The 23,743-nt window shown below is 36.6% G+C and overlaps 4 protein-coding genes across 5 annotated transcripts; 3 read left to right on the top strand and 1 right to left on the bottom strand.

Moving 5' to 3' along the window:
• The first annotated feature begins 11,840 nt into the window (after nt 1–11,840).
• On the top strand, nt 11,841–14,050 carry LOC143591563 (uncharacterized). Its single transcript, XM_077071745.1, has 5 exons — nt 11,841–11,859; nt 12,650–13,153; nt 13,625–13,762; nt 13,850–13,924; nt 13,995–14,050. Exons 1-5 carry the CDS (start codon nt 11,841–11,843, stop codon nt 14,048–14,050), a joined length of 792 nt encoding a protein of 263 aa, XP_076927860.1.
• On the top strand, nt 13,612–16,315 carry LOC143591567 (uncharacterized). Of its 2 annotated transcripts, XM_077071746.1 has the most exons (6): nt 13,612–13,762; nt 13,850–13,924; nt 13,995–14,091; nt 14,401–14,457; nt 14,548–14,975; nt 15,626–16,315. In XM_077071746.1, exons 4-6 carry the CDS (start codon nt 14,421–14,423, stop codon nt 16,250–16,252), a joined length of 1,092 nt encoding a protein of 363 aa, XP_076927861.1. In that variant the 5' UTR covers nt 13,612–13,762; nt 13,850–13,924; nt 13,995–14,091; nt 14,401–14,420; the 3' UTR covers nt 16,253–16,315. The 2 variants fall into 2 exon arrangements, with proteins under 2 accessions (XP_076927861.1, XP_076927862.1); XM_077071747.1 differs by lacking the exons at nt 13,612–13,762; nt 13,850–13,924; nt 13,995–14,091 and having other exon boundaries at nt 14,344–14,457.
• A 3,106-nt stretch (nt 16,316–19,421) lies between these two features.
• LOC143591562 (uncharacterized) lies at nt 19,422–21,515 on the top strand. Its single transcript, XM_077071744.1, has 6 exons — nt 19,422–19,437; nt 19,508–19,609; nt 20,202–20,258; nt 20,349–20,544; nt 20,643–20,778; nt 20,889–21,515. Exons 1-6 carry the CDS (start codon nt 19,422–19,424, stop codon nt 21,513–21,515), a joined length of 1,134 nt encoding a protein of 377 aa, XP_076927859.1.
• A 1,357-nt stretch (nt 21,516–22,872) lies between these two features.
• On the bottom strand, nt 22,873–23,487 carry LOC143591561 (protein NRT1/ PTR FAMILY 5.5-like). Its single transcript, XM_077071743.1, has one exon. The coding sequence runs from the start codon at nt 23,485–23,487 to the stop codon at nt 22,873–22,875; it is 615 nt and encodes a 204-aa protein (XP_076927858.1).
• Nucleotides 23,488–23,743: the final 256 nt, after the last annotated feature.

The raw sequence follows: 23,743 nt of genomic DNA, 5'->3' as shown, positions 1-23,743 counted from the left end.
GGTTGTTTCCTAAGCCACGATGGGCCGGGTCATAAGATACCCGAGGGGATAACTTAGTATTACAATATTTTGTGTCAGGGTATTCACTAGCATGTGTTGCTGACGTATTTTTATAACTGTTTTACAGGTAATGGAGAGTAGGTGTTTGGAGATGATGGATAGCCGTTAGACGATCCGATGGCTCAATGGACGTTTTATTATTAAAATAATGTAAATCATGGTTTTATTATCCAAACACTTTTGTACCAATTAACGGGTGTTTTAAAGTCCCGTTTTTAAATATAATAATATTTTAGTAAGTCTTCCGCTTTACTACCTTAATCTCTGATATATTTACAAAACAGGTACCAACTTATGAGTCACACGCCCAGGCCCTAAGTTGGGGTGTGACAAGGGTTGGTATCAGAGCCATCGATGTTAGTGAATTAGGTATATAAGTATACCTAAGCTTTAATCACAGATAAGTTTCAATATTTATTATATTACTATATAAGAATAAGATAGGATGGTATTCTTTCCTATCCCTTATTTTTCTAATCCTTATAGATGTCGACATTCAAAAAGATGATGGAGTCATTCTATGAAGAGATGAGAAAGGCAAGCTGTCCGGAACCCAACATTCATCCTAACGGTGAAAGTGATAGCTATTACGCCGATTTCTTCGACCAGGTCAGTCGTACCAGTGGTACCATATGGGAGTCAGCACATTCACTTCCCAGGCACAGAGGAAATGCCTATCAACATTCCAAGTGACCCGCCAACCCCGGAGAATCATTCTTCCGATAAAATGTAGGTTGATGAGCCAGCTAAATATGATCCTAAGGAGAATACCCCAAGCTGGATGCAGATTTACCCGAACCAAGAACCCCAGTTTATAACCCCACAGATTCTCCTAACGATTTTGTTTCAGGTCCATCAAGGAGACCCAAGATGAGAGTGATGCAACCTTTCGAAAAAGTGACCATTCAGGTTGATGTGAAAGAATGAAATGTGGAAGTTGAACCAGAAGAAGATCCTGAGGAAGAAGAGGAATCAGAGGAGGAGCCAGAAGAAGAATCAGAAGAAGAAGATCCAGAAGAGGAATCTCCAAAAGAGATGAGCATTGATGAGAAACGTCATGAGGTGCAAAACCACCCAGGATGTGACTGTCCACCGAGTATGGGCTGTCAACAACCATTGTTTCACCTGTCTCCTCATTATGATCCACAAGATCCATATGTCCAAGCACTTACAGAAGGTTTTCCACCCTACACTGGCATTATTCCGACCATCTCAGAACAGGCAGAGGAGATCAGGCAGCAAGGAGAGGTTGCGGAAACTTTTCATAACATGCCAGTTGAATCCATTCCACCACCGCCGTATCCAAGGAATCACTATGACATAGTCATGATGGGGTATCGTGATCCACCGCCTCAATACGGATACCCAAGTTTCATCCCTCAATCCCAAGAAGAGCATCTTGATAGGGCACTTCATGAAACCGATGAGTTGCGAAAGAAGATGGCTACGGAGAGTAGCAAGAAAAAGAAGGTGGAAAAGAAGTTACTACACAAGTGTAGTAAGTTGAAGAAGACGATCAAAAAGTACATGAAGGATTAAGGATCCCGCTATGCTGTAGTCGTACCGTCTGTTTTCCGCTCCGTTGTAGTTGCACCGTTTCCCGTTCCGTTGTAGTAGTTCCGGTTGTTTCTAGAATAAGTTCGTTGTACTTGTGCTAAGTATAGTTTGTCAATAGTAGTAAGAAGTGGTCGATGATGTAAGATATTCTCGCTGTATTATAAATAAAAACTCTTAGTAATGAGTCAATTTCCTTATAATTTCAGAATGTCAAAACAAGATAATCCCTCCCAAATTAAGGAAGCTTCAAACGCTAAAAGCAACCAATCAAAAACTGAGCCTGCTCAAGGAAACCATGAGCAGTTGATAACCAAAATGCAAGAAATGATTAATGCCATGAATACCATATTACCCGCCATGAAAGAAAAATCTGTCCATCAAAGTGAAAACCGACAACCCAGTAAGTTTGTTAAATCCAAAACCCGTCCAAATCCTACCCCTCAAAAGGAAGAGAGTGATCAAGGATCAACTAATGGTGAGGAATTCCACCAAACCTTTAAGAAGAAGTTAAGAATCGAAGGTTGTTTGTTTAAGGACTTCAAAAACTGTGGGCCTAAGGAGTTTTATGGCGACAAAGGAGCCATTGCGGTCATAAGTTGGCTTGAAAAAATGGAATCAATCGTCATAATAAGCAAATGCAACAAGGAAGAGAAGATTCAATACACAACGCAAATGTTTAAAGGAGAAGCGTTAGAGTGGTGGAACACTCTGTTGATGACAAGAGGTAGGAGAACCATGTATCAGTTGACGTGAGAAGAGTTTAAAGACCTGGTGTTACAGAATTTTGCCCGATGATGAGACCAACTTAATCCAAACCAAGTTTCTCAATCACAAGGTAGTCGGGACTAATCTGAGAGACTACAATACCAAGTTCCAAGAGTATTGTAGACTTGTGCCCCAGTTGGTAACACCCGAATCAAGCAAAGTAACCTGCTACATATGGGGTTTACCGAGAGAAATACGAGACATGGTGAGGTCTCATTTGCCACAGACAGCCGAATCCGCCATGGAGCTGGCTGGTTATTTGATGAATGGTTTGATCCATAACAAGGAAGAGGATAAGAAGGAAAATTCGGCATATGACAAAAAGGGAAAAAGGAACAACCGTTTCAAGGGAAAGGATGTGGAAAGGAAGAGGGGTGGTTTTAATTCCAACTACCCATTGTGCAAGATTTGTAAAAGGCATCATCTGGGTCGATGCCGATTTGCAGTATCTACATCTGTTATCTGTGACACATGCAAAAAGCCAGGGCATGCCACTACTGATTGTTAGAAGAATAAGATGACTTGCTTCAACTGCAAGGAAATGAGACATCTTAGCGTTGAGTGTCCTAAAAAGAATGTTGCTGGTAGTGGAGGTGCTGGAGGCCAGCGGCACCAAGAACGAAGGAAAGAAGGGGAATGCTCGAGTTTTTGTACTTGACACCAAGAAGGCCGCAGACATACCGGAAACCATCATCGGTACGTTCTTAGTTAATAACGTTTATGCAAGAGTTTTATTTGATTCTGGTGCAAATCAAAGTTTTATAGATTATAAGTTTTGTTGTCTATTAAACGAACCTTTAAGTGAATTGAATAAACTATAAACGTCGAGACGGCCAGTGGTGAGATAGTTAAAATTTCCGAGACCTTAGAAAATGGAAAGATCTTGTTGGCAGGCTACGTCATCCCTGTACAATTACTGCCTATGATCTTAGCTGGCTTTGATATAGTTCTAGGTATGGACTGGTTATCTAACAACCATGCTCGTATCATTTGCAATAAGAAAACCATAGAACTTCAAGCCCCCGACAAGCGAACAATTCAGATCGCGGGCGACAAAGATGCTGCTTATGTTAGCATAATCTCCATGATGAAATCTAACAAATGCCTAAACCAAGGATGTTTAGCATTTATGGCTTATGTAACGGAAGAATCAAAACCGAAGGAAATCAAAGATGTACCTATAGTGTCTGAATTTCCCGACTTCTTTCTAGATGAACTCCCAAGAATTCCACCCAATCGAGAAGTTGAATTCAGAATAGACCTGATGCCTGGAACTGCTCCAATAGCTAAATCCCCCTATCGTTTGGCTCCGACGGAAATGAAGGAATTGAAGAAACAACTGGATGAGTTATTAGAGAAAGGGTTTGTTCGTCCAAGTTCATCACCTTGAGGAGCGTCGATTTTATTCGTCAAAAAGAAAGACGGTTCCATGAGGATGTGTATCGATTACAGAGCCTTGAACAAAGTAACTATTTAGAATCGATATCCGCTACTTAGAATTGACGACCTATTCGATCAATTGCAAGGAGCGAGTTTCTTTTCGAAAATAGATTTACATTCTGGATACCATCAGTTGAAAGTTCAGGAAGAAGATATTCCGAAAACAGCTTTCCGAACAAGGTACGGACATTATGAGTTCACCGTAATGCCATTTGGACTCACTAATGCCCCAGCAGCTTTCATAGACTTGATGAAAAGAGTTTATAAGCCTTAGTTAGATAAATTTGTAATCGTGTTCATCGACGATATACTTATTTATTCTAAATCAGAAGAAGATCACAAAGTTCATCTTAGGATCTTACTTGAGATACTCCAAAACTAGAAGTTGTATGCTAAATTTTCCAAGTGCGAATTCTTGTTGCATGTAGTACAATTTCTTGGCCACGTTATCAATGCAAATGGAATTCAAGTGGACCCTGCAAATATTGAAGCAATAGCCAAATGGGAGATTGCTAGATCGCCAACCGAGGTCCGAAGTTTCCTAGGTTTGGCTGGATATTATAGAAGATTCATCGAAAATTTTTCCCGTATAGCAGTTCCCTTAACTTCGTTAACTCGGAAAAATGTTAAGTATGAATGGGGAACCAAGCAACAAGAAGCATTTGATTTACTTAAGCAAAAGCTCACAAATGCACCTATACTGGCCTTGCCAGAGGGTACAGTGGATTTCGTTGTATTTAGCGACGCATTTCATTCAGGTTTAGGTTGCGTACTAATGCAAAGAAAGAAAGTAATAGCTTATGCTTCTCGTCAATTGAAAGTACACGAAAAGAATAATACGACTCACGATCTAGAGTTGGGCGCCATAATTTTTTGCCTTAAAGTTATGGAGGCACTATCTATATGGAGTCAAGTTTATCGTGTACACTAATCATAAGAGTTTAAAGCATATTTATGATCAGAAAGAACTTAACATGCGACAAAGAAGATGGATGGAAACCTTAAATGATTACGACTGTGAAATCATCTATCATGAAGGAAAAGCAAATGTAGTAGCTGACGCAGCTGGAAAGAACGTGAGAAACCCAAGAGAGTTAGAGCCTTGAGATTAGAGCTACAAATCAATTTAATCGAATAAATCAAGAAAGCGCAAAAGCAAGCAATTGAAGAAAATCATATCTCCGAAGAAAAACGTAACGGCACTATTGATTCTTTGGTCAAAGGAGACGACGATACACTAAGACTTGGAAATAGAATCTGGGTACCGATTGTTGGTGATTTACGTGAAAAGATCATGAATGAAGCTCATAAATCAAGTACATGATGCATCCCGGTAGTGATAAAATGTATCAAAATCTTAAGCCAAACTACTGGTGGAATGGGATGAAAAAGGTTATTGCCTTGTACATTGCTAAATGTTTAACTTGTTTACAAGTCAAGGCAGAACATCAGAAACCTTCAGGTTTGCTTCAACAACCTTAACTTCCGGTATGGAAATGGGAGATGATAACAATGGATTTCATTACGAAACTCCCTAAACTACCCGACAGCACAATGCTATTTGGGTAATCGTTGATAGGTTAACTAAATCCGCTCATTTCTTACATATCAATGAATCTTATTCTATGGATAGATTGGCACGGATTTACGTGAACAACATCATAGCATTACATGGTGTGCCATTATCTATCATATCTGATCGAGAAAGTAGATTTACGTCTCATTTTTGGAATAGTTTCCAGTAAGCGTTAGGAACTAAATTGAATCTTAGCACTGCTTATCATCCTCAAACTGATGGGCAGAGCGAAAGAACAATTCAAACGCTTGAGGACATGCTTCGAGCTTGTGTGATCGATTTAGGTGGATGTTGGGATGATCACCTTCCTCTGATGGAATTCTCGTATAACAAAAGTTATCACACAAGTATTCAGGCCGCACCATTTGAAGCTTTGTATGGACGAAAATGTAGAACGCCTGTATGTTGGTCCGAAACTGGAGATAATCAAATATCTGGACCCGAAGTAGTCCAAAAAACCACGGATAAAGTATTACAAATCCGTGAACGACTTAAGACGGTAAGAGATCGACAAAAGAGCTATGCAGACGTCCGCCGTAAGCCGTTGGAATTTCAAGTAGGCGATAAGTTCCTTTTGAAAGTATCACCGTGAAAAGGAGTCGTACGATTCGGCAAGAAAGGAAAATTAAGTCCTCGTTTCATGGGACCATTTGAGGTACTAAAAACGAATCGGTACTGTTGTTTATCGCTTACGTTTGCCAGAAGAGATGAAAGGAATACATGACGTATTTCACATCTCTAACTTACGTAAATGTCTGGCTGAAGAAACTTTAGCCATGCCCTTAAAAGAAGTCGAAGTCAATGAAAATCTAAAATTTGTTGAACAACCTCTCAAAGTTGAAGATTTCCAAGTCAAACAACTTAAACATTGAAGGCTAAAGTAAGTCAAGATACGATAGAACTCCCGAAGAGGACCCGAGTATGCTTGGGAGTTAGAGTCAGAGATGAGAAAGAAATACCCACATCCGTTCTAGCAAATCTCGAGAACAAGATTCATTCTAAGGTGGGGAGGATGTGACATCACGAAAAATATGGTCCAATTTTGACAAATAATAAAGATGATGGACTAAAAATATTCATGGTATAAATAATGGGTAAAATAAGATAAAGAATGAAAATAAGCTTATGTTAGGGAATGAAGTAAGGAGACTTCATCCCACATGGAAAGTGGTAAAGAAAATAAAGCACTTTATAAGGAGGGCACTTTCCATGATAATGTTCTTATGTGGCCAACCACTCTCCCTAGTTCTAGCGGAGGGTGCGAAGCACCCGACGCGCACGCCCACGAGCTCGGGCTCGGGTGAAGGGCGATGGGCGCAATGTGGCGATTTAATGGCGCACTTTGCACTTCGCACGTCGCATCACCGCGAGCCGCTTAAGAGCCGCCTTTGTATTTTTGGATGATGAGACGAGATCAAGATATGGCAAGTTAACAAAAGATCAGGAACTGAAAATGAACAGATTTGAAGTTTAGCATCTTCGCGATACGCGAAGAATCCAAGTTGCATCTTCGCAATACGCGAAGATGCATGACACGTCACGGGACACGTGTCACCCCACGGTGACACGTGGTAGGCCGTAGTGACACATGGCGAAACATGGCAAGCCTACGCGGCGACTCAGCAAAGCTAGTTCATCTTCGCGATACGCGAAGCAGCTTCGCGATACACGAAGTTGCAGAATTTTTTCTAGAAATAGATCGGCCATGGGGATTTCACACTCATCCCTCACACACTCTAAAACACACACATAACCTCGATAAGTGTGCTATAACCCTGATATGTCGATATTCCAATGTTTTTGGCCTCGAAGTGCGTGTTAGAATTCTACATCGTTACTCTCTCGACTTTCCTCCAAGTAGAAGTGCGATCCAAGTAGAGCATAAGCATTTTATAAGCCATACAAGGTAGGGGTTCTGCCCGATTATTATATTATAAATGGTTTAGACCCTAGTCGGGGTATAACCCATACCTTGATTATATAATAAAGTAAGAAAATAGATTTTTATAAGTCAAGATTATTGATGAAATATTGTTTCTCTATTTTATATATATATATATATATATATATATACGTTTCTTCATGAAAAAGAAACGTGGTTTATAAATGATTAACAAAAGAAAGGACTAGAGGTCCTTATATTTTATAAAAGAGAGAAATGTCAAGGTAAAGGTTATGAAATCGGACTAAAGGTCTGAAGCTAGATCGTTGATATAGTACTTATAAAACGTTATTCTCGTACTATAGGTCCGAGGTAACAAGACAAATCGGTGAGAAACACCAAACAAGAAGAAAATGTGAATACGTCCAACTTTTTATAAAACAAATCTGTGAATGTTTGCATAGGATTATATCCCTAAAACTTTATAAACAAAAGTAATCGCTGGCCCTCAGGCTATTGTATACGTTTGTTTGGATCCTTATATATGTGGCTAGACGGTAGGCACACCGCACCACACTTGCTAATGCCTCCGCCACGTTGGGCCGGACCTAAGTAATGCCCGAGAGGGGATTATCTCGTGTATATTGATAGTTGCTAAGACCTCGATGCTGCGGTATCGCTGAGAGGTTTCAAGTAGAACTGGATGTTTATAATAGTAAATTTAATTTGGTTGTTTCCTAAGCCATGATGGGCCGGGTCATAAGATACCCGAGGGGATAACTTAGTATTACAATATTTTGTGTCAGCGTATTCACCAGCATGTGTTGCTGACGTATTTTTATAACTGTTTTACAGATAATAGAGAGTAGGCGTTTGGAGATGATGGATAGCCGTTAGACGATTTGATGGCTCAATGGACGTTTTATTATTAAAATAATGTAAATCATGGTTTTATTATCCAAACACTTTTGTACAAATTAACGGGTGTTTTAAAGTCCTGTATTTTAAATATAATAATATTTTAGTAAGTCTTCCGCTTTACTATCTTAAACTCTGATATATTTACAAAATAGGTACCAACTTATGAGTCACACGCCCAGGCCCTAAGTCGGGGTGTGACAGCAACCGGTCACATCGCATGGCTCAACGAGTCGCATCGCATGGATGCGACCAGCCGCATCGCATGGCTCAAAGATTCGCATCGCATGGTTGCAACCAATCGCACCGTCGCATCACATGGATGTAGCCAATCGCATCGCATGGGTCAATGAGTCGCATCGCATGGGTCAATGATTTGTGTCACATTTTTCAAGAAATCGCATCACATGACTATGGGATGCGATTCTTCTTTTATGCGATCAGATTTGGGTTTTCTTCATTTAACCATTCTTTAACCCCCTTTTGCCCCTTAACATTCCTTATGCCCCGTTTTATTATTCTGGTGAGTTTTGGGTCGTAACAACTTGGTCTTCTTGCTTTTACATGGCTCGGAGGTTGCTCATTCACCCCGAACCGCTACCCATTAACTCGCGGCTCAACAAGTTTATGTTTTTCTTGTGTTTCACAGCCCGATCTACTATCCTAACGACTTTCATGGCAACCCGACCTCAAACACTTAACCTTTTTAACTAAAATGTACCTTTTTGGATGCGGTTTTGCGTCGGATCTGATTAGATACAGGATTAGTGCTTTGTTTCTTGTTGTTTAAGTGAAGATCCAACACAAACTTGTTTCGGTTGGATTCAGATCTGGCCGAAATATGGAAGGGGTGTTTGTGTGTGTGGAGGCAAGATGGAAGAATGAGGGTTTTAGGGAGGATTAAGGGTGCTAATATACCCCAAGCCCATGGACCTTAAGGCCCATTACCATCCCTTGATCTATCTTTTATTCTAAGCCTACCACTCAAACCCATTATTACTTAACAAGTTAAATAACAACACACATTTAATAATAAAACTTTCTTTTATTTAATATTTTCAAAAGACGGATGTTACAGATCAATTAGAGTAATCAATGATCATTGGTTGTCTTAATGTATCTTATGACATATACTAGAACTGACTTGGCTTATATTGTGAGTAAACTAAGCAGATATATTAACAATCTAAATTTTGGACATTGGAAAAGTATGAGAAAGGTACAAAGGTATGTGAGTTACACAAGATATTAAGGACTTCATTATAACCATGATCCCGCTATAGTCGAATGATACACAAATGCAAATTGGATATCAGATATAAAATATTCCAAATCTATAAGTAGATAAGTTTTCACACAGGGAGGAGCGGCTATATATTAGAAGTCTTCCAAACAAACTGTTATATCTAGATCCACGACGGAATATGAGTTTATCGCCTTGGATAAATCTTAAGAAAAGACGGAATGACTACCTCAATTTATAGAAGATATTCCAAAATGGCCTTTTCAGCTGTTTGCATACAGTGTGCAACCAATCAGCAATTGATAGATTCGAAAACTCAATATACAATGGCAAATCAAGGCATATGTATTCGACATAGACACAACATGACACAAATACTCTCATTGGGTGTTATCATGATTGACTATGTGAATTGGCATCCCTATAGTCATGCTTCCCCAAGATGCTGTGTACGTTTGTTTGTTTATTTGTTTAGGTTTTTTTGTATTACATGAATAATACAGTAAGTTCATAAAATAGTATGTTCACTCTATATGTCGTAAACCAGGGTAACTTGACCCTATAAATCCGAAACCCAAAAGTTACCCGATCATCACCCATAATTTAGTAGTATGAAGAAAATGATAATAAGAAAAAATAATAATAGTTAAGATTGCAAATGGAAGAAAAAAAAAATAGAATATGGGGATAAATACACAGAAGGGGATGCCGAATGGTATTTTTCTTTAAATAAACAAAATTTAGAGAAAAATGGGTCTTTTAGTTAAATTATATAAATGGAGATGATAGATGGGAATGCGAATGCTCTTAGAATAGGAATTTTGATGCACCTTAATTTCTCTAACTTCTTCATACATTTTAGCTTCTTGTATCTTGTTTTCGCTCTAGCTTTTTTGTAGTATGATCTTGATTTGAAAATATTGGCCATCAAAGGGAGAAAAAAACTAAAGGACAAAACGTGTAATTTACTTTAATTATAAATGTTAAACGAGTTTAAGACCCAGTGCGTTGTAGCGGTTCATGAAGAAACCTTACGTCTCCGTCGGGTACCTTGTCACGAAAACGAAAGGATACAAACCTCCTCTCTATAGCCCCTTTAAAACTGTGACGGGAACTTGATTGGTTTTGGCTTGGCTCATTAAAGGTACTTAAAAAAATATTTTGAGACAAAAGTTGAAAGTTAAATGACAAAAGTTTTGATGGTGATTTTTTTAATTTTAGTGATCAAAGTTTGAAAGACATAAAGTTTGATGGCCAAAGTTTAAAAGGTAAAACTAAGTCTGGTTGTTAATGTATAAAAAACCAAAGTTGGTGAGTAAAGTGTATGACAAAGTATAGAATCTGAAACTTATCAAGTTGATTTTTAATATGCACAAACTTATGTGGCAAAAGTTTGGAATAACAAATTCAGTTGGCAAAAGTCTAAAGGAAAGAACTTGCCAACTTGCATTTTAGGGTATGTTTGACAAGGAGTTTTTAGAGCTTCAAGCTTCAAGCTTTTAATAAAAAACTCATACTCAACTAAAAGCCTTGTTTGGTTGGAGGAGTTTGAAGCTTTTAGGTCATGAGAAAAAGCTCCTTTTTAAACGCTACTACTAGCGTTTGAGAACAAGCTACAAGCTTTTGAGACCAAATTAGCGTCAGAACGAACTTGGGTCAAATCGAGTCAGACGAGCTTGGGTCAAATCGAGTCAGACGAGCTTCGGTTATGATTGACAACAAATCGAGTCAGACGAGCTTGGGTCATGTGTAAGACCAAATTAGGTTCGGAACGAGTCGACACAAAAAGGGTTAATTTAGTTCGATTCGTGTTGGTACGGTTTTGAGTCGAAAGGGGCCAGGACATAACATGTTTTAGATTAAAACGGTGCCAGGCCAGAAAGGGTTTCAGATCAAAAGAGGTTGGTTTAAAAAATTATCTATTTGAAATTACTGTATATTTCAGTTTTGTTTCTTGATTTTCGCCATCGGTTACACGCTTACTGCCTTCGCACGAATTAAGCGTCTGGATTCGGGTTATGTGTGCACTATTATCAAGTGAATCACATACCTACACTGGTTATGTGGTTGATATTAGGTTGTGCGCGCACTCGGCTGCACCGCGCGGGCGCCCAACTAGTTTTATTAAAAGCTCTAGCTACTCTGCCAAACACCTAAATATATCTAAAAAGCTACCACCTTCCACCTACCAGCTAGTTTTGGCAAACATAGAGTATAAATTATTATGAGCTTATTGGGTCTTAAACCAAAAATTTCCGCTCATTTTCCCCGTCAACCACCACGCTTGGGGTGAGAAAAAGTCCACTTTCTGACTTTCTGCTTATCTCATAAATATTACGCGTTATGTATGCATTTATATTCCATGATGCATCAACGATGTTGAATATGCTACAGCAACAATGCCCGGAAACAACCAAGGTAAGTTCAAAGTTAATAATCTGTATTATGCTATAAGATTTTGTATCATTTTTATTCCAGCGATTATTTGAATAATTGAATTGCCCAAAAAAGAATTGAATCTAGTATATATAGAAGGAACTAAATGCCAGCATAATTATGCAATCATTTGGTTGATATTCAAGAAGAACGAATTGATATAACCATCAAAACGTAAAAAACGACGAATTTGACTGGATAACACTCATTCCTGTAACCAAAATAATATAACTTTACAAACTCATAACCATAATCACAGGTTTGATTAGTATTATATATTGACCGTATGACTCGACACAATAGAGACAAACATAATAACCGGTTTAGAACCTAAAACGGTACCAACCTAATTGCCTGAAACCGGTTTGGGACAAACAAGTTTCCAAACCGACCCAGCCCGGCGGTTCGTATAGCGGTTCGGACATTGAATAACCAAACCGGTTTTAAAACCGTCCCGATTTGGAAAAAAAAGGTTTTTTTTGCATCAAACCGGATTTTTAACAGTTAACGGTTTATAAACCGAACCGAACCGAACCGAACCGGTTTGATCGGTTTGAGCAATTTTACTCATAAATCGGTTTCTAAACTGAATTGGTTTGAGTCAAACGGCTAATTAGACAATAAATTAACCCACATGTTTATCTACCAATCTAATTAGATATCAGAAATCAAATACAACTCATTTAATTTATCTCTAAAAGATTTTATTAATTAACGCAATTTCCATACTCGGAAATTACGTTCAACATTAACTCTATATTATGATCTGTAGACGAAACGAAAAAGAAAGATTACCGGCTTCTATATAGAGCTGCATTGGGTGGCCACTGGGAGCTTGCTGAAAACTATATATTTCCACAAAATCCAGAAGCATATAATGCTCCAATTACAGGAGATTCAAAGACAGTGCTTCATGTAGCTGTTGGAACCGGGACAGCGAATGGAAACCATTTTGTAAGCGAGCTGTTGAAAAAGATGAGCACGGATGCTATTGTTCTGTGTGATGATAAAGGTGAAACAGCTCTTTCGATTGCGGCTGAAATTGGGAATTTGAAAGCAGCTGAGATGATGATTGGTAGGAACAGTAATTTGCCTTACATTTGTGGGGAAGATGGTTACTTTCCGATTCATCGAGCTGCTCAGTATGTTCAGAAAAAGATGGTTGAGTATCTTCTAGATCGTCCCACCCCTAATAATATCGGGATACAAGAAAGTCCTTATGAAGGAGAGTCTGATTTTATACTTTTAAAGCTTGTGATCTCTGCAGGATTCTACAGTTAGTAATGTTTGGATGTTGTAATAATCTGATAACTAGTGGTTTGAGTGTTTAATGAATTATGGTTATTAAGAATCGGAAACATAAATTTTTTTAATACTTTGGATTAGGATCAAAGATAAAAGGAGAGGACCGATTTTGTGAAGACAAATATTTAGGTTCGAACAAATAGATTAGTTAGATTTTGATTGGTTTGATTAATGTTCATCTGTTTAAATTTGTTTATTGGTGTAATAAGTATTAGAGTGATGGTAGGATTAGTAATGAGTTAGTATAAATAGTCATTTAATGCAAAGGAATAGGCGGGTCGTGTCGAGTTGAGTTTATTTAATAAAAACGAGTCGAATCCGATTGTTGTAATCAAAACCTTGTGTCTTACAATTAACCAAAAAGGACATTTTTTTTGTTAAAAAGGAAAAAAAAAATCATTCAACTGTTGTTTTATATGTTGTGATATTGCTTTGAAATTAGTTGGAAAATATGGTGAGTTGTTGAGTTTGAAGTACTTGGATCGTGAAGATTCTCCTTTGGCTTTAGTAGCTGGAAAGCCGGAAGCCTTCTTAAGCGGAATCACCTTCAACTTTTGGCAAAGTTGGGTATATTATTTTTGTAAGTAATTTATAACTTACTAGCAAGAAGGGCTTTTTACATTTTATTAAAGTTTGAAAAATCTAAATTTGAGTTTTTATTCGAAAGTTTATACAAAAATAACTGATCCTGCACAAGAACAACAAAATGACACAAGGGGAAAAGAAATGCAAGGCATGAGAGGTACTTAATGAAATATTTTGTAATACTCGATACTCGTTTTCAGATGTTAATTATGCATAACTTTTGACAGCTGGTGCTGAAGATAAACATGACGAAACCACTATTCTAGTTCGAGCTGATAAATAGTTCAGTAGGTGAGAGGGACTTGGAGGATGATAAAGATGGAGGTAATTTATAATTATACATAATATATGTAGTCAATTATTGTTGTTAACATTATTGGCTTGCAATGTTTGTATATGGAGCTTATTGATTCTTTCTATCATTTATATTTTTACTCTTAAACAATGATTTTGTATCATTACTTTGAGCCACTAAATATGTCCACTCTAATTTAAATACATGAATTCTATCTAAATATGGCTTATAATATTGGTAGAGTTAGAATATTGGCCCATAGTATCTAGAATTTTTATGCAAAAATAAGAAAAATCTTCTATGTCACTATTAAATATGTTTGTATTATTTATGTGTAGCTAGTATACCATGGCATAACATGCAAGGAAAGATTCAGGGACTCATTGACAGCATAGGTACCATATAACCACTTTTAACATCAACGAAATCACGTTTTCAAGTCGTTTCATTGATGATTAATTTTTCCAGTCTCTGGTTTTTCACAGCACTGAGAAACATTCGCAACACAAAGTTGAATCATGGTCATCTCTTGTTACTTATAGAGAAATTCTGTAACATAATAAATGCTTTGGATCACAATGAAGTTGCGAAAGCAGTCACTAAACCTTTCTTTTTAGCAACCAAATTGGGAATAAATGAGCTAGTAGAAACTATTATCATGGAACTCCCTACTGCAATTTGGTTAACAGACGAAGAAAATAGGAATGCGTTACAAGTGGCGATTTTAAACCGTCATGAGAAAGTGTTCAGCCTCATATATCACATGAGTCATTATAGGCAATTGGTTACCAAACATAAAGATGTCAATAATAACAATATACTGCATTTGGCTGGAAAGCTAGCACCCATGGATAGGCTGAATCTTTTTCCAGGGCCTGCTCTACAGATGCAACGGGAATTACAATGGTTTAAGGTAAATTTTCTCTAACATAACAACTTGTTTACCAAATAGGGGTTAGCTAATTATTTACTGAATGGGTGTTTTTAAAACACTTATTTACCAACACATTATACTTCTATTTTTGTTTTTTTCTTTGATCAATTCGTTATTTTATTCTTTTTACCAACCCATTACATCTATCTGATACATATATTTAAAAGTACACCAGTTTGGTTAATGAGTTTTCCACTAATATCCGTTTGGAAAGAAATAAAAATTGATCAGTTATTTGCTAGATTTAATTATTACAAGTAGACTATTTCAACTCGAGTTAAGATTTTTCTAATGACAACTTGTCATATTGTTTAGCGTTTAAACACTTAAATAAAAAGGAATGGCTGAGGCGGATCAAATCACTATAATAAGCATTAAGAGAAGCGTGTATAATGGGTCAAAGCTATACGAAGTGTTTTTTCAATGGCTACAACTTACAACCTCCAAAATATTAATTTTCTTGTGAAAATAAATAGATTATTATTGTAACGTTGTTTTTTATCACATTAAACACAATAACTATATGTACAGAAGGAAATTGTTTTTTTTGATTGGTCAGTCCAACCCAAACCCGTTTTTAAAAGAATATTTACCTGAGTTGCTAATTGTTAGCATATGATCATGTGCAGGCAGTAGAGACATGTGTAGAGCCGAGTTACAAATACATGAAGAACAATGCTGGTAAGACCCCTTTAATGGTGTTCACTGAAGAGCATAAACAACTAGTGAAAGATGGTGAAAAATGGATGAAAGAAACAGCTTCATCATGCACATTTGTTGCATCACTCATAGCCACTGTAGTTTTTGCAGCAGGCATCACTGTGCCAGGTGGCACCAACGACACCGGTTTTCCAATCTTCACCAACCAAAAAGCATTCACAATCTTCATAATAGCAACCGCGGTTTCACTCTTCTCGTCTATATCTTCTGTTTTAATGTTCTTGTCTATCCTCACTACGCGATACACCATTAATAACTTTCTTTACACCCTACCAAATAAGCTAATACTCGGTCTTTTTACCTTGTTTCTCTCGGTGACGGCAATGCTGATTGCATTCAGTGCTTCCCTTTACCTTGTAATCGCCACTAACAGAATGATAACTATTGTTCCGCTTTACGTGTTGGCCGGATTAACAGTTATGTTGTTTGTGTTCTCACAGTGTCCATTATTATGGAGAATGTTAAATTCAACATATTATAGTTGTAATATAGTGAGCAAGAAAAAGATAGCAAAATTAAGTGACATTCATGGGTGAATTTGTATTATTTTGTAAGGCACACGCTCTTATTTTTTGTTTACTGGCTTTGAAACTTTTGTTGATATAACTTCTGAATTGCTCATATGTTGCGGGAGATGCGATCAGTTATGTTTGAAAGTTAATCTTGAATTAGTAATAAAGTTAATTAGAGGTTTATTTTGATATGCTTTATTTTAGTTAATTGAATTGTAATAGGTTTAGAAAATGTTTTGTCTTTGAGAGAAGGTTTAATAATTGTCTTGGAGAGGAAGCTAAGCAGATCTAATGTTTTTAATTAAATCTCTTTCTTTGTAAGTTCGTTTGATTATAATTAAAGAGTTGCGGGTCATCACCTCAATATCTTGTGTTTGTTTGTTTGATCCGTCTGGGCCAACAATGTTTGATACTTATAACTTATTCCTATATAGAAGCAACAATTTTTAAAGTTGGGTCTGTCTCTTTTGAGTCTAATGGACTGATTCTAGCCTTTCCCGAGCCTAGATCCAACATTGAGAAACTTTGTTGGAAGGAGTCTCGAGGGTGTAGCACGCAGACCACTTCTGAGTTCTGACGATCAAATCTGTATTTATAATATAAGGACGTATCTTAAATGAAGGAAGTTTAAAGAGAATATAGTGAAGAGGAGAGTAGGTGATGGCAAGCCTCTTGGCAGGTAAGGTTATTCTCACTTTCTCATATATATGAAAGCTGTTGAGGGTTAAGTTGCGCGTAATGAGTCGGAAGTTCGGAACGTACCTTCCTAGACTAGATTGATGTAGTAAGAGCATGTTTGGGATTGAGTTTGAAAAATGCTTATTTGCTTATTGGTTTTTTCAAAAAGCCATTTTAAAAAGCCAGGATTTGAGGCTTTTAGAAAACTACTTTTTAACCCTTTCAAAAAGCTAAAATAAGAAGGATTTTTGTAATTGCCAAACATATTTTAATTTATTGGCTTTTTGAAAATACCAATAAACCAATAAATATTTTTCAAACTCAATCCCAAACATGCTCTAAGTAGTGGCAGTCGTAACATAGAGAAATGGTAAATCAACCTCCCGAGTTATTGAGGATTTAGTAGGGTGTATATATATACAAGGTAACAACAATCAACTCCTAAAATTAAAGAGTTTAAACTAAATTAAAGATTATACAAAATATATTCCAATATTATCTAATATCCCCTTTCAATCAAAAGGGTGGCGTTTCAAGTCGAAGCATAGTGCGAAGTTTGTCGAATTGAGCACACAGGATATTTTTGATGAAGATATGTAGTTAACAGTTGAAAACCAATCGATCATAAACTGATCAAACTGCATGAATCGATTTTACAAAACATGTGAAATTACAAAAGACAATGTGTGGCATGTGGGGTACAAGTGATGATTATACATATAAGTTATAACTATTGCTGTATATGTGATTGATGAACTGCAGATGTTCATAATTTGCATAAGTTGGTGGAATAACAACAAAAGAAATAAACAGCTTGGATCATATCTGAGAACTGAAACAATTTGATTTGAAGGGAGTTCGGTGGGAGGACTAGTACACGATAGTTGTTATGAAGCCCCAAAATTTGAGACAAATCATCATTTGGATTGGAAGGCACAAGTCAATAAAGAATCGCAATACCAATATTCAATTAAAGTTTATTGTTATAAGGTCATATTACAAGTTAGGTTAATTTTTCTTTAAAACTTGCAAGTTGTATTTTTTTGGTAAATTCGGAATGCGTGAGTGGATATGTTGCATATGTTATTGAGCACATATGCTATGCGTTATTAACATATGCGCCGCATATGTTGACGTATATGTATTGTTTGTTTGTTTTCATTGTTTTATAACTTCTGATTCCGAAGCAATAAAAAATTCTCTGTCTTCTTTATTTCTATTTTCCTTTCGTGCCATCATTTTATATGATTACATGGTATCAGAACACTTTTGCGTGATTTGGCTAATAAGAAGTGATCCATTCCCATTAATCTTACTTCATGCCCACCGTTAAAAACCATACACACGCACATTTAGGCTTCTTTCATGTTTGTAGTTTATGGGAGCGATCAATCTTTCTTTCTTTATTTTGCTAATGTTATATAACTTTTTTGTACCGTAAGCTATACCGAATATAAAATTTGTTATAGCAAATACCTGTGCCATACTCAACCGAACTGTTACCGACCAAATCTCATTGCGTCCCCGCCGCACGCTTGGGCTCTTTCACTGGTAACTAAACTGAAAGCTACAAATAAATATAAAATCTTGAGTGTTACATCAAATGGACTTTTCGAAGACTGGCTAGCCATATATTTACTATATTCATTTGGGAAGAAAAGATTTGGTTAGAGTTAACTTTAAAAAGTTCTCACAATTAATGGAGTTATCAACGATTCTTATCGATCTATTTACATAATCGAAAATACAATAGCCTTTAACAACTGTATGCATTACATCTTATACATAAAAACGACTAGGTTTCGCGTACCACCTCCTTTTGAAGTAGTGGGTCACCTGAAACCATATGGTAAGAACGATAACACATAACACAACTAACGCCCAATAAAATAGGTCTAACCGACTATTCTCCGTGTCATGTTGGAACCAACTTGGTCTCCCACCCATCTGGCTAATCTTTCCAACTAAACACACAACCAACGCGCTATTTATGATTCCAATGCCAATGAAACCCTCAAACACAAATACTTTAAAGTTTCTCATGGGAAAAGGCATATCTTCATCACTAAAGATCTGAAGAATTGGACCTAAACTTGAGTTAAAATAACCAACCATCAAAAATTGTGGAATCATCCAAAAACTTGACATTGGATGATCTCACCAGCTTTGTTAGCTAGACCATGTTCTCTTATCACGCCTAATCTTGATGTCTCGACTAGTGCTGCTATTACACAACACACTATTGCATTGATCATAGCGTCTATCACGAGTGTACCCAACATTTCCTTGTTTTTGTACGTATAGCTGTATTTGAATTTGTTTCTTACTTCTTCATTAAGATAAAACCATGCAATGTATGAGAAATTAAATAATAGAATTCCCAAAAAAACTCATCAGTTTTAGGCGCTTGGCTTGTTGAAGAAAGTAGGTGTTAAAGATTGTACTTATTAGCACAAGGAATGCATAAATAACTGATCCTGCACAAGAACAACAAGATGACACAAGGGAAAAAGAAATGCAAGGCATGAAAGGTACTTAATCAAAAATTCTGTAATACTTGATACTCGTTTTCAGATGTTAATTATGCATAACTTTTGACAGCTGGTGCTGAGGATAAACATGATGAAACCACTATTCTAGTTCGAGCTGATCATCAAAATAGTTCAGTAGGTGAGAGGGACTTGGAGGATGATAAACATGGAGGTAATATATAATTACACATAATATATGCAGTCAATTATTGTTGTTAAATCATTATTGGCTTGGCTTATTGATTCTTTCTATCATTTCTATTTTTACTCTTAAACAATGATTTTGCTTCTATAATATATGATTGTTTATTGGATTACATCAAAACAGAAGGCAAGCGGGCAACAAGCTGCGCCGCTACTCCTTTTTGATTGTAATGATTTTGTATCATTACTTTGAGCCACTAAATATGCCCATTCTAATTTAAATACATGAATTCTATCTAAATATGGCTTATAATAACTTAAAAGGGCTTTTTTTTGTATAAGCAAGATATGGCTTATAACGACGAAAATTCCTTTAAATTAGCAACAGGCCTATTTTGTTTTGAAGTAGCAGCATTTTACTTGATTACTAGTTTAGGAGGTTATTCCAGTCTTACTCTATTTTTGCTTCTTCTGTGTAATTCTTTCTAAATTTTATAATATGCACAGACAGACAATTGCTAGAGTTAGAATATTGGTCCATAGTATCTAGCATTTTTATCCAAAAAGAAGAAAAATCTTCTGTGTCACTACTAAATATGTTTGTATTTGTTAATTTGTAGCTAATATGCCATGGCATAACATGCAAGGAAAGATCCAGGGACTCATTGATAGCATAGGTACCATATAACCACTTTTAACATCAACGAAATCACGTTTTCAAGTCGGTTCATTGATGATTTTTTTTTCCGGTCTCTGGATTATCACAGCACTGAGAAACATTCGCAACACAAAGATGAATCATGGTCATCTCTTGTTGCTTATAGAGAAATTCTGTGATATAATAAATGCTTTGGATTACAATGAAGTCGCGGAAGCAGTTACTAAACCATTCTTTTTAGCAACCAAATGGGGAATAAATGAGCTAGTAGAAACTATTATCATGGAACTCCCTACTGCAATTTGGTTAACAGACGAAGAAAATAGGAATGCATTACAAGTGGCGATTTTAAAAATCGCCATGAGAAAGTGTTCGGCCTCATATATCACATGAGTCATTATAGGCAATTGGTTACCAAACATAAAGATGTCAATAATAACAATATATTGCATTTGGCTGGAAAGCTAGCACCCATGGATAGACTGAACCTTTTTCCAGGGCCCGCTCTACAGATGCAACGGGAATTACAATGGTTTAAGGTAAATTTTCTCTAACTTATTTACCAAATAGGGGTTAGCTAATTATTTACTAAATTGGTGTTTTTAAAAAACTTCTACCAACATACTTATTGTTAGCATATCATGTGCAGGCAGTAGAGACATGTGTAGAGCCGAGTTACAAATACATGAAGAACAATGCAGGCAAGACCCCTTTAATGGTATTCACTGAAGAACATAAACAGCTAGTGAAAGACGGTGAAAAATGGATGAAAGAAACAGCTTCATCATGCACATTTGTTGCATCACTCATAGCCACTGTAGTTTTTGCAGCAGCAATCACTGTGCCAGGTGGCACCAACGACACCGGTCTTCCAGTCTTCACCAACCAAAAAGCATTCACAATCTTCATAATAGCAACCGCAGTTTCACTCTTCTCATCTATATCTTCAGTTTTAATGTTCTTGTCTATCCTTACTATGCGATACACCATTAGCAACTTTCTTTACACCCTACCAAATAAGCTAATAATCGGTCTTTTTACCTTGTTTCTCTCGGTGACGGCAATGTTGATTGCATTCAGTGCTTCCCTTTACCTTGCAATCGCCGCTAACAGAATGATAACTATTGTTCCACTTTACGCGTTGGCCGGATTAACGGTTATGTTGTTTTTGTTCTCACAGTGCCCATTATTATGGAGAATGTTAAAGTCAATATATTATAGTTGTAATGTAGTGAGCAAGAAAAAGGTAGCAAAATTAAGTGACATTCATGGGTGAATTTGTATTATTTTGTAAGGCACACGCTCTTATTTTTTGTTTACTGGCTTTGAAACTTTTGTTGATATAACTTCTGAATTGCTCATACATTGCTGGAGATGCGATCGGTTATGTTTGAAGGTTAATCTTGAATTAGCTAGTAATAAAGTTAGAGGCTTATTTTGTTATGTTTTATTTTAGTTAATTGAATTGTAATAGGTTTCGAAAAGGTTTTGCCTTTGAGAGAAGGTTTAATAATTGTCTTGAAGAGGAAGTTAAGTAGATCTAATGTTTTTAATTAAGTCTCTTTCTTTGTAAGTTCGTTTGATTATAATCAAAGAGTTGCGGGTTGTCACCCCAATATCTCGTGTTTGTTTCTTTAATCCGTCTGCCTAAGAACTGAAACAATTTGATTTGAAGGGAGTTCGGTGGGAAGACTAGTACACGATAGTTGTTATGAAGCCCCTTTTGATAAGACGTTAAGATGTTATGAAGCACCGAGAGAAATCCTTATTTGGATTGGAAGACACAAGTCAATGAAGAATCACTATATCAATATTTAATTAAAGTTTATTGTTAAGGGTCATATACAAGTTAGGTTAAGTTTTCTTTAAGACTTGCAAGTTGTATTTTTTTGGTAAATTCAGAATGTGTGAGCGCATATGTTGCATATGTTATGCGGCACATATCTCGTGTGTTGCTTAACATATGCGCCGCAAATGTTGATGTGTGTGTAGTTTGTTTGTTATTGTTGTTTTGTAATTTTTGATTCTGGAGCAATAAAATTATCTTTCATCTTCATTTCTATTTTCCTTTCGTGTCATCATTTTATATGATTTCATGGAATCAGAGCACTTTGCGTGGTTTGGCTAATAAGAAGTGATCCATTCCCATTAATCTTACTTCATGCTCAACGTTAAAAACCATATACACACGCACATTCAGGCTTCTTTCATGTTTCTAGTTTATGGGAGCGATCAATCTTTCATTATTTATTTTGCTAATGTTGTTACATAACTTTTTTGTATCATAAGTTATACTAAATATAAATTTTGTTATAGCAAATGCCCGTACCATACTCAACCGAATTGTTACCGACCAAAATCTCATTGTGTCCCTGCCGCACGCCTGGCCTCTTTGACTAGTAAATAACTAAACTAAAAGCTACAAATAAAAATAAAATCTTGAGTGTTACATCAAACGGACTTTTCAAACACTGGCCAGCCATATATTTACTATATTCATTTGGGAAGAAAAGATTTGGTTGGAGTTAATTTTAAAAAGTTCTCACAATTAATGGAGTTATCAACGATTCTTATTGATCTATTTACAAAATCGATCATACAATAGCCTTCAACAACTGTATACACGTTACATCTTATACATTAAAACGTCTAGGTTTCGCATACCACCTCCTTTTGAAGTAGTGGGTCACATGAAACCATATGGTAAGAACGATAACACATAACACAGCTAATGCCCAATAAAACAAGTCTAACCGACTATTCTCCGTGTCATGTTGGAACCAACTTGGTCTCCCACCCATCTGGCTAATCTTTCCAACTAAACACACAACGAACGCGCTACTTATGATTCCAACGCCAATGAAAGCCTCAAACACAAATACTTTAAAGTTTCTCATGGGAAAAGGCATATCTTCATCACTAAAGATCTGAAGAATTGGACCTAAACTTGAGTTAAAATAACCAACCATCAAAAATTGTGGAATCATCCAAAAACTTGACATTGGGATGATCTCACCAGGATTGTTAGCTAGACCATGTTCTCTTATCACGCCTAATCTTGATGTCTCGACTAGTGCTGCTATTACACAACACACTATTGCATTGATCATAGCGTCTATCACGAGTGTACCCAACATTTCCTTGTTTTTGTACGTATAGCTGTATTTGAATTTGTTTCTTACTTCTTCATTAAGATAAAACAATGCAATGTATGAGAAATTAAATAATGGAAGTCCCAAAAAACTCATCGGTTTTAGACGCTTGGCTTGTTGAAGAAAGTAGGTGCTGAAGAGTGTACTTATTAGCACAAGGAATGCATAAATAAAACCTACAGGTAACATCCTTACAAAGGTTTTCGCATCTTCAATTTCTTGGACGCTACAATGTGTCCACCTATTTTGCATACCTTTGTCATTTGCTGGTCGAATTGCAGAGCTGCTACGTAATGGCGAGGCAAGTCTTTTGAGTTCCTTGGGTATCCTTAAAATAGTGGCCACAAATACC

Source organism: Bidens hawaiensis, unplaced genomic scaffold (assembly GCF_021521415.1).
Source record: "Bidens hawaiensis isolate Kalapana, Puna unplaced genomic scaffold, B.hawaiensis_p1.1 tig00039908_1, whole genome shotgun sequence".
NCBI lineage: Eukaryota > Viridiplantae > Streptophyta > Magnoliopsida > Asterales > Asteraceae > Bidens > Bidens hawaiensis.
Note: the sequence above shows the minus strand (reverse complement) of the source record. Positions and strands in the feature narration are given on the sequence as shown.